The sequence below is a fragment of the Numenius arquata genome, chromosome 15 (genome assembly GCF_964106895.1).
Source record: "Numenius arquata chromosome 15, bNumArq3.hap1.1, whole genome shotgun sequence".
Lineage (NCBI taxonomy): Eukaryota > Metazoa > Chordata > Aves > Charadriiformes > Scolopacidae > Numenius > Numenius arquata.
In genome coordinates this window covers 212,207-224,471 of record NC_133590.1, presented here as the reverse complement: position 1 = coordinate 224,471, position 12,265 = coordinate 212,207, and the positions used below count along the sequence as shown (strand labels likewise).

Genomic DNA, 12,265 nt, shown 5'->3' with positions numbered 1-12,265 from the left:
GTAAGGTGCATAGCAACCTGGAAAAAGGCAATGAAGAAGCATTACAAGGATCCAAAATAGGTAGTTCCACAGCGCAATCATCTTTGTAATGTGGCAAGTAAATACGGCATCATTGTTTTTCTTCATTATTATATATAAGTGAAATAGCTCTCAGACTACATAGTTTTATCAGGATGGTACTTCCTATCCAAGTCAGACAAGCGCATCTGAGAAGTAAGTCAGCAAGTATCTACTCTTCCCCCTGCCCTTAACAGTTCAGCAACAGACTAATCCACACGGCGATTAAAAATTTCTTGGTGGAGGCAGCAGTGCTAATAGTAATTTCTTCCAATACGTAAGAGTAGAAACATCACTTCCCTGTTTGGGCCCATCGTAACAGATTTTTAGCATGTTGGTGTTTATTAGCTTTCTCCTCGTCAAGCAGGCAACACATTTCTGAAGGCCATAAAGGTGTTGTGAATGACTATGTCTCCATTAGGAACCTGCTTTTGAGATTTATCCTACCCTTGAAATAGAAAATTTGGTATAACTTTTCTTCAAGAATAAATAATTTTAAAATCAAAATTAGCTAGAGCACACACTTGCCTATAAAACAATGTATAGAAATGAGATAAAAAGCCATCAGAACAGCAAATTGCCGTTTTGTCAATAGTCCACAGATCTCAGATAGCTAAATAGTTGAAGTATTTTCTCAATTATCTACTCGCACACAAAAAATACTAACATTTTTCCACTAGTTTTTTTTTTTTCTTCAGAAGATTACATAGCATTATATAGCAAAACCTGTCATAAATGGAAACTGGCCAAGAAATGTGCCCTCAAAAACAAGGGCTTCGACCTATGACTGCAACTCCTCGAATGAAACGGGCCGCTGCAGTCCATAGCACTGCCCATTACAGTTAGACATGCACGTTTAAAGGAACAGGCTTTTACAGCCCTGGCTAGTCATTAAACTGGCTAGGTCAAAAAGTTGGTTTCCATTTTCTTAAATAAAAGAAACAAAAAAATCATGTCTGAGCATGGGTAGAAATGAAAAATTAAATCTACTCCCTCAAAATAAATTGCATCCAAAGCATTTCTTCTTCATCGCTTTGCATCGCTTGTTGTACTAGGTTTTACATTCTCATTAGCTAGTTGGTTGTGTATTTGGGAATTCAAAGATGTAAATCACTATAAAATACCAAGTATTATTTTGTAATATCTCTGTAGCAGGGGACTACCAACAAGTGGAAAGCTCTAGAAAAAAGGCCTTCTGAATACAGAACAGGCGCAGCTCCCACCACCAAAGGAGGAGCAGGGGCTGCTTTTGGCAATCCTGCTGGGACAGAGCCCCTTCACTCAGGTGCATGGCACAGGCTATTTAAAAGCAGGATGCACGCTATTACAAACCTTCTCCCTATAATTTAAATAGGGGAGAACAAGAGCTCACCCACAAAATAAATCAAATACTTGACCCTCATAGCTTTTGCAGCCCTAGAGGTGCACATCCTTTACCGATAAAGGGAAAACGTGCCTAAAGGGTAAGAGAGCAAAATGCGAAACAGCTCCCAACACAACCACTCCCCGAGTTAAACACCTCGCAGCTTAACCAAAAAGGAGAAACGAGAAAGGGACAAGGCGCTATCAGGTGCTCGGGGGGCTGAGGACCGCCGCGCTCCGGCCGGGGGGTGCCCTACTGACCCGGCTCTCCCGAGGCACCCGGTGAGAAGGCCGCCGGTAAGGATTACACCGCGCCCGGGGTCCCTGCGAAACACCGAGGCCCCAAGCCCCCTCTAGGTGCGCAGAGCCGCCTCCCGCGGAACCTCCCAGCGAGGCCGCCCCTTCCTCCTAGGCCTTTACCGGGGCAGCTACGGCAGCTCCACGGGCCCAAATCCCTCCCGCTCCCGGCCGCCGAGCGCGGGGCTCGGCCTAGTCCCGTGAGCGCCGCGCTCTGATTGGTGCCGGGCGGGCAGGCCGTGCTGTAAGGCAGCAGGCGATTGGCAGGCGGCCGGCCGCGTGCGGGCGCGGCCTGGCTTTGTACACACGCCGGCCCGCTCGGCCCTTTAACAATGGGCGAGGCGGGCGGCGCCGCGTGATGGTGGGGGAGCCCCGGGGACGCCGTGCCGCGCTCAGGTGCCCTGGGCTAGGCCCCGCCGTGACCGCCAGCCACGCTGCTGCGTAGGGTGAGTGGTGGTATCGTGGGGGTAAGGTGCCCGCCACCCTTTTGTTGTGGGATCGATCCACGCGGAACCTCCCCCCCCCGGGCTGAGGCTGCCGGCTCCGCGCCCCGCTCGCCCGGCCGTGCCCTGAGGCGGGAGGGAGCGGCTTAACGAGCCTCAGCTGTGCCCCGCATGGTGGCCAGCTGGGCTGAGGAGCCGGGGCGGCCCCGCGGCGCCGGCGGCAGCTGATCGCGTTTAACGGGGGGCGAGCGAGGAAGGGGCGAGGGCGGTGCTGGCCCTGCCGTCCCGCCCGCGCTCAGCGAGCGCCGCTCCCTCCCCCTCTGCCCAGGTCCCGGCTGCCGCCCCGCGCCGCCCCGCCGATGGAGCTGGAGGCGCAGTGGTGGACAGGACAGCTGGCTGCCGACATCCACCAAGCTCTTCGCTACAAGGTAGCCCGGCGCGGCGGCCGTTGGGGGCGGTGGGGAGCGCGGGGGGGCGGTGGGGAGGGCGCTGCCAGCCCCGCGGGGTGGGGGAAGAGGGAGGCCGGTGGCCCCCGGTGCCTTTGTGAGGGCTCCGGCAGTCGGGGCCGGCCCTCCGGGGGCTCGGACCGGCGGAGCTCCGGAGGAGTTTGCTGCTCTGAGCCTCGGTAAAGGCGGTGCCGTCCCCTCGGTTTAAGGCTCGGAGTGTTTGTCCCCAGTCTCGGCAGTCTGTCTGCCTCCCCGCGCTGTAACGGGGCAGGGGGGCGCCGGGCTGTTCTCTTTGGGTGTGTCAGTGGGTCCCAAGTTTAATCTCTGTAGAAAGAATTGTTATGCTGTTGTAACAAAAATACCCCCAAACCCTAACCAAACAAACTCAAGGTGCAGTGAGAACAGCAGAGGGTTCAGGCAGCACCCCTTCGGAGTAGCTTTGACTGACTCAAAGTTGCTCTTTGGGGCTACTTTCATAATAAAGCACATCTTATGCCCAGAGCTAAAAATCAGTTTACAGTGACCGAACCTACTAAAAATGTGCTTTTCTGCCTGATAGTACTCGATGAGTAGATTATCATTCTTGGAGGTGTGATTGCTAAAGCAACTTCTGGTTTGTTTGTTTGGTTTATTTTCAGGAGTGGGGGGAACACAAGAGAAGGATAACTTATTTTTCTACCAAAGAGGATAATTTAATTGCTACCAAAGTTACCATTACTAAAACTAATTTAGTGTTGTGAAAAGTGAATTCTAAAGCTTAGTAGGTGGGGGGGGTGTCTGTGTTGGTTCGTTTGGGGTTTTTTTTGGTTGTGTTGGGTTTTTTTTCACTTCAATGGCATGTTTCAGAACTTTGAATTGATCTTAAAACTTTTAAAACTTTAGGTGACTCCATTCTGACAGTCATCATACTGTCCTGCTGGAAATTTAATTGTGCTCAATATCTTAGACTAAGTAGGCTGCACAATCCGACTCTTAAATTTATTGATGATAACAGAAGACGGCACTGCTGCTCTGCTGTACGCAAGAGGAGATAGTAGCTACTAGGCAGGAACCTGGGGAACATTCTCTCTACCAGTCCAAATTTTCTATTCAAAATAGATCATGCCACAGATTTTTCTCATCTGTGGTGTTGGTAGGGCTTTTGTGTTGCAGGGTCCGTCCCCCTCAGATCTGAGACACTGTGAGGTTTATGTACGCTTAACTAAATGCCTGAGAGCACATGGTAATGAGTGTCAGTGCAATGTCAATCAAATCAGATTAAGTCAGGGTTCAAGCAGATGTATGCAGCAAATGTTGACACATGCACGCCCCATTCCTCTTCCTGATGTTGCTACCTTCAGCTGGCTGTTAGTGCCCTTCTTCTGGAGGCAGCTGCAGGAGATCCGGCAGCATTGGAGCATGCAAACACTTCAGTACAAAGTCTGATTGCTCAGATTGAGTTGTAGCAGGAGGGGGTTGAGTTAAGCTGTTGAACTTTGCATCGAAGCAGCTGAGGAGCGCTCGCATACCCTTGCTGTTTCCCTGCTGGGAGGTACAGCCTTTGCAGTAGAGGTTGTACAACAGAAAGGGTGAAAGCTAAAGTCACTCTAGCCAGTTGCCCAATTAAAAGATGTTAAATCTTAAATGATTATACTAATGTTGTGCAGAACCAAATTATTTCTCAGTTCTTCTGTAATACAATAAATAGATTTTATTCTGCGAAAAGGGTTGCTGAAACAATGGGATCAGAAGGAATAGGGGAGAAATCCTTTGAAAATTCCATGATAAATTTGAGAATATCAGCTATATTAATCTGATACCAATTCAAATTAAATGATGATTTTAATAAAATTACATACTGCTGTCCATCTAGGAGCTGAAGCTGCCCTCCTACAAAGGCCAGTCTCCCCAGTTACATCTGAGAAGATACTTTGCAGATCTGATTGCCATTGTGAGCAATCGGTTCAGACTCTGTCCTGCTGCACGACATCTAGCTGTGTATCTGTTGGACCTCTTTATGGATCGTTATGACATATCTATACAGCAGCTGCATGTGGTTGCTCTTTCCTGTTTACTTTTAGCAAGTAAGTATGTAGCATCAGACTTAACTAGAGTGATATAGGTTCTACTGCCAAATACAAGGCGTGTCTTAATGGGATATAGCAGATAGTGGAAACTAAGTGGTTATAAGAGACAGGCAGATTAGTGTATATCAATTTGGCCCAATTGGTAGATCCTTTCTTCAGACTCTTGTTTTGACTTCTGTTGGCACCTGATGAAACTGAGGGAAGAAAAACTGCAATTAATAACTAATGTTTATGCTTGGAAACAAATTATTTTAAGGTGAACTTTCAGAGCTGTATTGTAGGAATAGAAAGACTCTTTCCGAGGACATCTCAAAATAGGTAGATCCAGTGCTGGAAATGAGGAATTTGCATATCTGTGATAAAGGAAGAAATTAAATAAACTATCTGTAGACTGCACTGCACTCTGCTGATGGTGCTGGAACGCTTCAGATTTCATGAATTGCAATGTACTTTAAGCAAGCTAAGGCTAATGTGAATCTTGTCACATGCAAAGCGTAATACTGGTGGAATACATTGGTGAATGCACAGTACTCTGAAGACAAGAATTAATTACAAACATTCATTATGAGCAGTGCTGCATATATTGACCTTGGCTAGATTCTTGTGGTGTCTACCCATCTTTTGACATTTGTGGACCCCTTTTAGATGGCCCCAGAGAAATATGGGTGTAATTTGCTGGGATGCCTACTGACACCTGTTCCTAAACCAATAGATTCAGGAAAACAGGTTCTCGCAGCAGAACTAACTGTTGGTTCAGTTTTTACTGATCTGTTTTTCTGAATCTATTTTAACTTTCTCAGATAAGATATATCACATTGTACCTCTAGGCCCTCTTCGCTAGAAAACAGGAGTGCTGAGGAGTTGGTTATTTTTGGTATACAGCTTTCTTTCATTGCATCCCATCTCCACCAATACAGCTGTTCAGCAGAACAGTTAAACAAAAGGGGAATTTCAGATTCTTCTAGGGGTAAACTTTGACTGGATGCCACCAGCCAACAGTCTTGTTTGGCAAAGGATGAGATGCTGTGTATAAAAACCTTGCCTCAGAAAAATGGATTGGCTTTGAACTAATGCCAGATTTTCAAAGGAAATTCATATTCTGAAGAGTGGTTTTTTTTTTTTTTTTTTTTTTAAATCACCTCTGCCATCTTTGCCTGATGAAAGCCTGTGGTACTTGCTCTTCTGAGAAGCAGTGTATGAATTGGTTCAGAAAGCACAAACCAGAATGCTGTTCTAAACTTTTGCCCTGTGTAGCTTAAACAAGCAGTTTAATCAGCAGTGCAATAAGTTGGACAAATCACACTGTGATATATCTGATAAGGTTATAGAAGTAATAAGAGAAATTATTATGTGACTCCTGAAGCTTTTATTTCAGTAATTACTAGAGTATGGGAAGCAATAACAGGCTGGGACTGGTGTTGGATTAAGTCCTGTATAAGTACTTCCACTACTAGAAAAAAAGCAAATGTTCAGTCCTGCAAAACTCTCTAAAAATGTGCATTTACAACATATTGTGTAGTACTGAAGAGAGTATAAGATGGAAAAAGTTTGCAATGAAATTGAAATAGCAAAACCATGTGGCAAACTGTATGGAAATGTGACACTTGTTTCTCTTATTAATGGGGTTTCTACCTACACAATTTTGCTTCAGGCTAAAAACATACAGGCCTGGCAAGTTAAAGTCTGAGGAAAGCTGAAGCTACTAGCAGTGTTCAAGTTGAAACAGTATGTATGTGGGTTTTCCCATGCACATGCCTGAAATCCACTTGTTTGAACGGCTGGAGTGGCTTACCAGCTATCAAATCTGAAACCATACCCACCATCACAGGTATTAAAAGCAACCACATTGGCTAGAGCTCTAACTATAGTCATTAGAGTTTTAGAAACAAAAAGCACGTGTGGGGGCATTAGGGTGATTAAAGCCAAATGCTGTGGTGTTGTGTATGCCAAGTTACATCACAGTGGTATTTCATTGATGATGGTGACACATTATACAATAATTTGGTGACAAAAATTTGCAGTATGCAGTGCCAGTGATGTCCTAGTACAGCATACTTCTGACCTTGGTAACCACCTTCTGTGTGCCAGGGCACAAAAACCAGTAGGAAACAGGGCACTGCACAGATTCCTACATGGTGTTGAACATTATCTGCTGAAATTTAGCTCCTTATAGTACATGCCCCTTTCTGTCTCTGATGACATCTTCCATTTGAGCTTTGCATCTCCTGGAAAGTCTCAAGCTTGTTTGACCTAGTAGAATTATGACCAACGCAGACATTAGATATAATCTGGTTTATAGTTCACTTGTGCTGAACCTTTCTTTTTTTCTGTTCACCTGAAGGTAAATTTGAAGAAAAGGAAGACAGTGTTCCCAAACTTGAACAGTTGAACGGCTTGGGTTGTATGACTAACATGAATTTGGTACTAACAAAACAGAATTTGCTTCATATGGAGTTGTTGTTGCTAGAAACATTTCAGTGGAATTTGTGCCTCCCAACTGCTGCTCACTTCATCGACTATTATCTTTCTATTGCTGTCCATGAGACTGATCTTCATGATGGCTGGCCAATGGTTTGCTTAGAGAAGACTAAGTTATATATGGCAAAATATGCTGATTACTTTCTGGAAGTATCACTGCAAGGTGAGTTATGTATTTCAGGTAATGGCTCCTTTGTTGTCTTGACAGACAATATCCAACTTAAATGAATCTTTTTCTTACTCCTTTTTTCTAGATCATGCATTTTTAAATTATGCCCCTTCTTTAGTTGCTACTGCTTGTGTAGCTTCTTCAAGGATTATCTTGCGTCTCTCACCAACATGGCCTACCCGACTGCATCATCTTACCGCGTACTCCTGGGATTTCCTCATGCCATGTATAGAGCGACTGTTAATGTAAGTTAATAACAGCAGCTTTTTTAAAGCCCATTGCATCTGTTGGTATGCTTAATTGCTGTTAGTACTGACAGGAAATTTCTTTTTGAATTTCAGGTTTCTATTCTAAAAATACTTAGGTATTGGGTAATACTGTTAGGTAATAAGTGTAATAGGTTTTCTTTCCAAAAAAAGAGAACCTTATCAGATCTAACCTCTTTCCTGTTCTTTTAACAAACAAACCTCAGCCTTGCATTTCCACTGAACATCTTCTGGCATGCTTTGGGAACAAGCTATTTAACAGATTCTTAATCTCTAGTCTGCAAGAGAGCAGAGATAGTGAAGAGTACCGAAGGCATAGGAGCTCCTACTTACTCAGAAGACTCTATGCCTTGGAAGTTCAATGGATGTGCCAGCAGATAAAGGATTGAATGTGCAGACTGTTTGAGTGGCCAACTTTGCGGGGAGAAAAGGACCAGGAGGTTGTATCTATTTTTGCTGTACCCATTTTTGCACTACAGTGGAGAGATACAGCTGACAAAAGATAAAAATGCTAATGAAACCTTACTAGGAAGGGATGTTACACAGTCAGTTCTTTTCTTCTATACCTTAAGATCAAAACCTCTGCCCACCACGACGGCTTTCCTCCTACAGAAGTTTGCTGTTGCCCAGATCTAAACACAGTTATGGTCCTTAGAAGAGCCAGAGCAGCTGCATCTGGAAGAATCACATTTTCCTTATCAGTGTGACATTATCAAACTTGATGGCCTCCTTTGACTTCACTAATGTGTGTAATGAAAGGAGTAGTACCTAACGCATGCAAGTGCTTTTGCACAGAAGTGTTTTCAGCATTGCTCTGAACACTTTGCAGGGAGAGGTGAAGCCTTTCAGTCATCTTTGCAGTGCACCATAATAAGTTAGCAATATTTTAGGAAAAACTGGTGAGGGGTTGAACCCCAACTTCAAGAGAATCTTCAAGAGATCTGCCCTGTATAGGGAGTACCAAGGAACTTAGATGATTTTAGGCCCGACTGAAGTGTGTAGGTAGCACCTGCTTAACCTCGCCATAAGAGCAAGAAAAAGAGTGTATCTAAATACCTTTCAAACAGATGTAAATCAAAGGGAATTCAGGTGATCTAAACTGCTTAACTTAAGTAATGGGTGGGCTAGAAAAAAAGGAGAGAGCAAGGAAAAAAAAATGCATTTCCATTCTCAAGAACAGGATCCAATATCAATATACATATCATCTTCAAGTACAGTAATGTAGATCTTTAAGAAACACTCTGATAGCATGTCTTTAAAAACCCTATACTCTGTTACCCAATTTAAATGAGGGAGAGGCAGCAACTAAGTTTTAATTCCAAGTTCTGGTAATCTGGCTCTGTATTGCAGTACACTAGCAGACTTCACTGCACTGACGATTTTAGATACTGCTATGTTAGTTGTATTGTACATGGCTTTTATCTGCATTTTGTATTGCTATGCAATGAAGTGAAATACTGAAAAGAAAACTTTATCCTAAAGAAATAAACTTTAAAACCTTAGGTGATTTTAAAGGATAGGTTAAAATTATTTTTGCTTTCCTTTTTTTGAAAGCTTTGGAAGCTTTCAGATAATTGTGCCATTTTTTAGAGTGCTCTTAAAAGTTAACCCAAAAGAGTTTAAATTATTCTAGTATCTATTTTCATATATTCTGTCTTCTCAATTTCTTTTAGTGCACATGATAATGATGTGAAGGAAGCAAACAAGCAAAAAGGACAACATGCTCAGTCTGCCCAACATACTGTATTTCAGACCCCAGCTCCAGCTCCCCAGCAGGCGAATGCTCAACAGCACATACCACAGTATCTCCAAGCTCATCAGTCTTCGTTACAGTATCACCATCAGACATCACAGCAGCAGAACTGTCAACAGATACTGTCATCTAATCATACAGCATCTTACCCACTTCAGACTTGCCCCGCTGCCTTACAGTCTAGCGTTCAGGCTCGAGGCCATGTACAGACTGGTGCTGCAGTGTCACTAGCAGTTCCGCTAGAAGTGAAGCCATGTATAAGTGTCTCCTACAACCGGAGTTATCAAGTGAATGGACGATATTCCTGTGTCACTCCCTGCTTTGAGAGGTGATAAGTACAAAACGGTCTTGGTGCTTGTTTGTTTGGGGTGGGAAGTTGTGTTGAGGGGAATTGTTTTGTGGGTTTGGGTTGGTTTGGTTTTTTTTTTTTTGTTAAACCTTAAATAAGTTTGAGGGCAACAAATTGAATAAAAAAATTGTCTTTCCAGAAAAAAAAGCAACTGGATTGGCAACCGGTACCATAGCTTAAATACAGACTGCAAAAAACAAGCACACAGAACACCCTCTAAAAAGGATGTGTTTACCTGGAGGTAATGAGTTCTTGCTCTGGCACTCAGAATATTCTGTGCTTCTAGCACACATCTTTGAAATACTAGTCAAAAGAAAAATAGCTGTGGACTAATTACAGACTTACCTTTTAATGAAGGAGATATGCAGTATTATTTTGAAGACATTTATGTAATACCAGCATACAGTATTAACACTTATTTTAAATTTACTGAAACTTTAAGAATCTCCAGATACATGGGGACCACAAGGAGAAACAAATCTCATCTGGCTAGCTCTGTACCTTGCCCCCTTTTCAGCACTTGTGTTGGATATTTGCTTTAGGCTGTTTTGGCTAGTTTTTAAGTTTTGTACCTCACAGAATAGACACTGTTGTTTTGCTTCTTTTCTCCTCCCTATCCTTTTTACATTTAGAGTAACTCTTTCATACTAACTCAGGGAATTTTCTATTCATTACTCTGTGCTGCTGGTTTGTACACCGGGTATAATTTGAGGGAGGAAGGTGGAGAAGGAAGAGGCTATAGTAAGCGGAGTGGGTTTTTTTTCAGGGCATCTATATGCAGAGTACCAAAGGGTCGTGTTAGTATTCACAGAATGCAGATGTGAACTACTGCCCAGAAGTGTGGTATTGAGTAATTGAAGAAAAGAGAAAGTTTCAGCTGAACTTGTACTGTACCAGAACTACTACAGTGGATATAATTCCTCTGTGTACACACACACAAACACACGTGTATTACTAACCAAATGAAAGAATCCTCCAATTTTATTGACAGTATCACTCATACAAAAAAGTACAGTTAAATGCTTCCAGCAGCCCAGTTCTGTCAGGGTTATACTGGAGGGAGTTTCTCAGGTAATAGTGAGGCAACTTTTTCTTCTACTATTTTTGAGTCCTAGAAGAAAATGCAGAGATTTACGGGTGGATCAAAAATATATTGCAGAGTGAACTGCTTTATCACAATTAAGGTGCTAATTACATAACTTCATGGAATTACACTGTCTTCTGCGGGGTGGATATTCTGAGTGTAGAAAGCTTCACTCATCCAACTCTTGGATGAAAACTGTGGTAAAGACATTAATGGAGGATTTCTATTTTTTTTTTTTTTTTTTTTTTTTTAAAACAAGAAGATACCTGACTTTCTCTTGTGGTAGAATGTGGGAGGAAGAGGTATGGATGTCAGGATTCTTACTACTTTAAAATATCTTTATAGTATGTAGGCTTAAGGCTTTTTTGTTTTATTTGTTCTCTTATCACCTCCTCCTTCCCCGTCTCAGTGGCAGCACTGAAATCCATCTAATGACACCAAAATATTGTGAATCTTGAAGAGACTGTTTTGAAAGCAGGGGCAATTAAGATACACTATCAATATTAAGATGAAGCCTTTATCCCAGGAGAGGTGGTCTTACCATAATGTTCAGAATGGAGGGAGGACAGCTTTATTCATTCTGGTGCTGAATGATAACATGCTACAAAACATATTTATTGTTGAGGAGAAGAAATCCTGATTCTCTTGTTTTGGTGGGTTGTTTTTTTTGCATAAATCCCATTTTTTTTGTTGTGAGCTTTTGTAGCACGTGCAAGTCAAGAAGGATAGGAGGGTGAATGAAAGAGATGCTAGAGAATCAACTTTGAAATAGGCATAATGTGGTCACTTCTTAAGTAAAGTGCAAGATGGTTTGGTTTTGACTTCTTTTTTTTCTCTCTTCATCTCTTAATGAGTATTTCCCCATGTCTGAGAGTAGTGTTAAGTGAGAGTAGGTTAAGTTCCACCTCATAAGACGCTATGCTTTTTGTTCAGCGTTGTTACCCATTGAAGAGGGAAATGGACTTCTTTCTGCAGGTTTCGTTTTGTTGCAACGCTATATCCAAGTCCTCAGTGCTCTAACTACCTCTGATGCGATGAATGTACAGTTTTGTAATAGACCATGACTTGAAATAACAGCAGATGCCTGTAGCAATGTTTTTCTGTAGAATCTTTAAATCAGCTAACTTGTCATCTTTATTTGTGATGCAGCAGTATAGGCTCTTCTTTTTTGGGGGTATTAGTAAATTTATCCCATAAGCATTTGATATATAAAAATTTAACTAATACTTAACACTGGAATTAAAATGGGTGGGGGGCTTATTCAGTTAGTTAATACTGCAAATTTACATTTAATAGGGTATTTCTTATTTGACTTTTTTAAGATATTAGGTCAACTGTAAAAAGACTCACTACATGGTGTTTGTTTATAATTTATTACTTAGTCTGAGTTTTTTCTGACACTACAGCTGCATAATAACTACAGAGAAAATGTACACTGAACAGTTTCAATATATTATTTAAAAGGGCTTTACCAGTGTACATTAAAAATACACTG

At 42.4% G+C, this 12,265-nt stretch overlaps 1 protein-coding gene across 2 annotated transcripts; it reads left to right on the top strand.

The window, feature by feature from the left end:
- Positions 1 to 2,518: 2,518 nt before the first annotated feature.
- Positions 2,519 to 9,669, top strand: CCNJ (cyclin J). Of its 2 annotated transcripts, none has more exons than XM_074159057.1 (5): positions 2,519 to 2,587; positions 4,458 to 4,668; positions 7,013 to 7,312; positions 7,437 to 7,563; positions 9,258 to 9,669. In XM_074159057.1, the coding sequence occupies exons 1-5, from the start codon at positions 2,519 to 2,521 to the stop codon at positions 9,667 to 9,669; spliced, it is 1,119 nt and encodes a 372-aa protein (XP_074015158.1). The 2 variants fall into 2 exon arrangements, with proteins under 2 accessions (XP_074015158.1, XP_074015156.1); XM_074159055.1 differs by having other exon boundaries at positions 7,404 to 7,563.
- The last annotated feature ends 2,596 nt before the right edge of the window (positions 9,670 to 12,265 follow it).

Bases quoted from the DNA above. Each gene is read 5' to 3' on its own strand.
- CCNJ (XM_074159055.1), top strand. From the start codon at position 2,519: ATGGAGCTGGAGGCGCAGTGGTGGACAGGACAGCTGGCTGCCGACATC. The intron at 2,588-4,457 runs GTAGCCCGGCGC...CTGTCCATCTAG, and splicing joins ACCAAGCTCTTCGCTACAAG to GAGCTGAAGCTGCCCTCCTA. The intron at 4,669-7,012 runs GTAAGTATGTAG...GTTCACCTGAAG, and splicing joins TTCCTGTTTACTTTTAGCAA to GTAAATTTGAAGAAAAGGAA.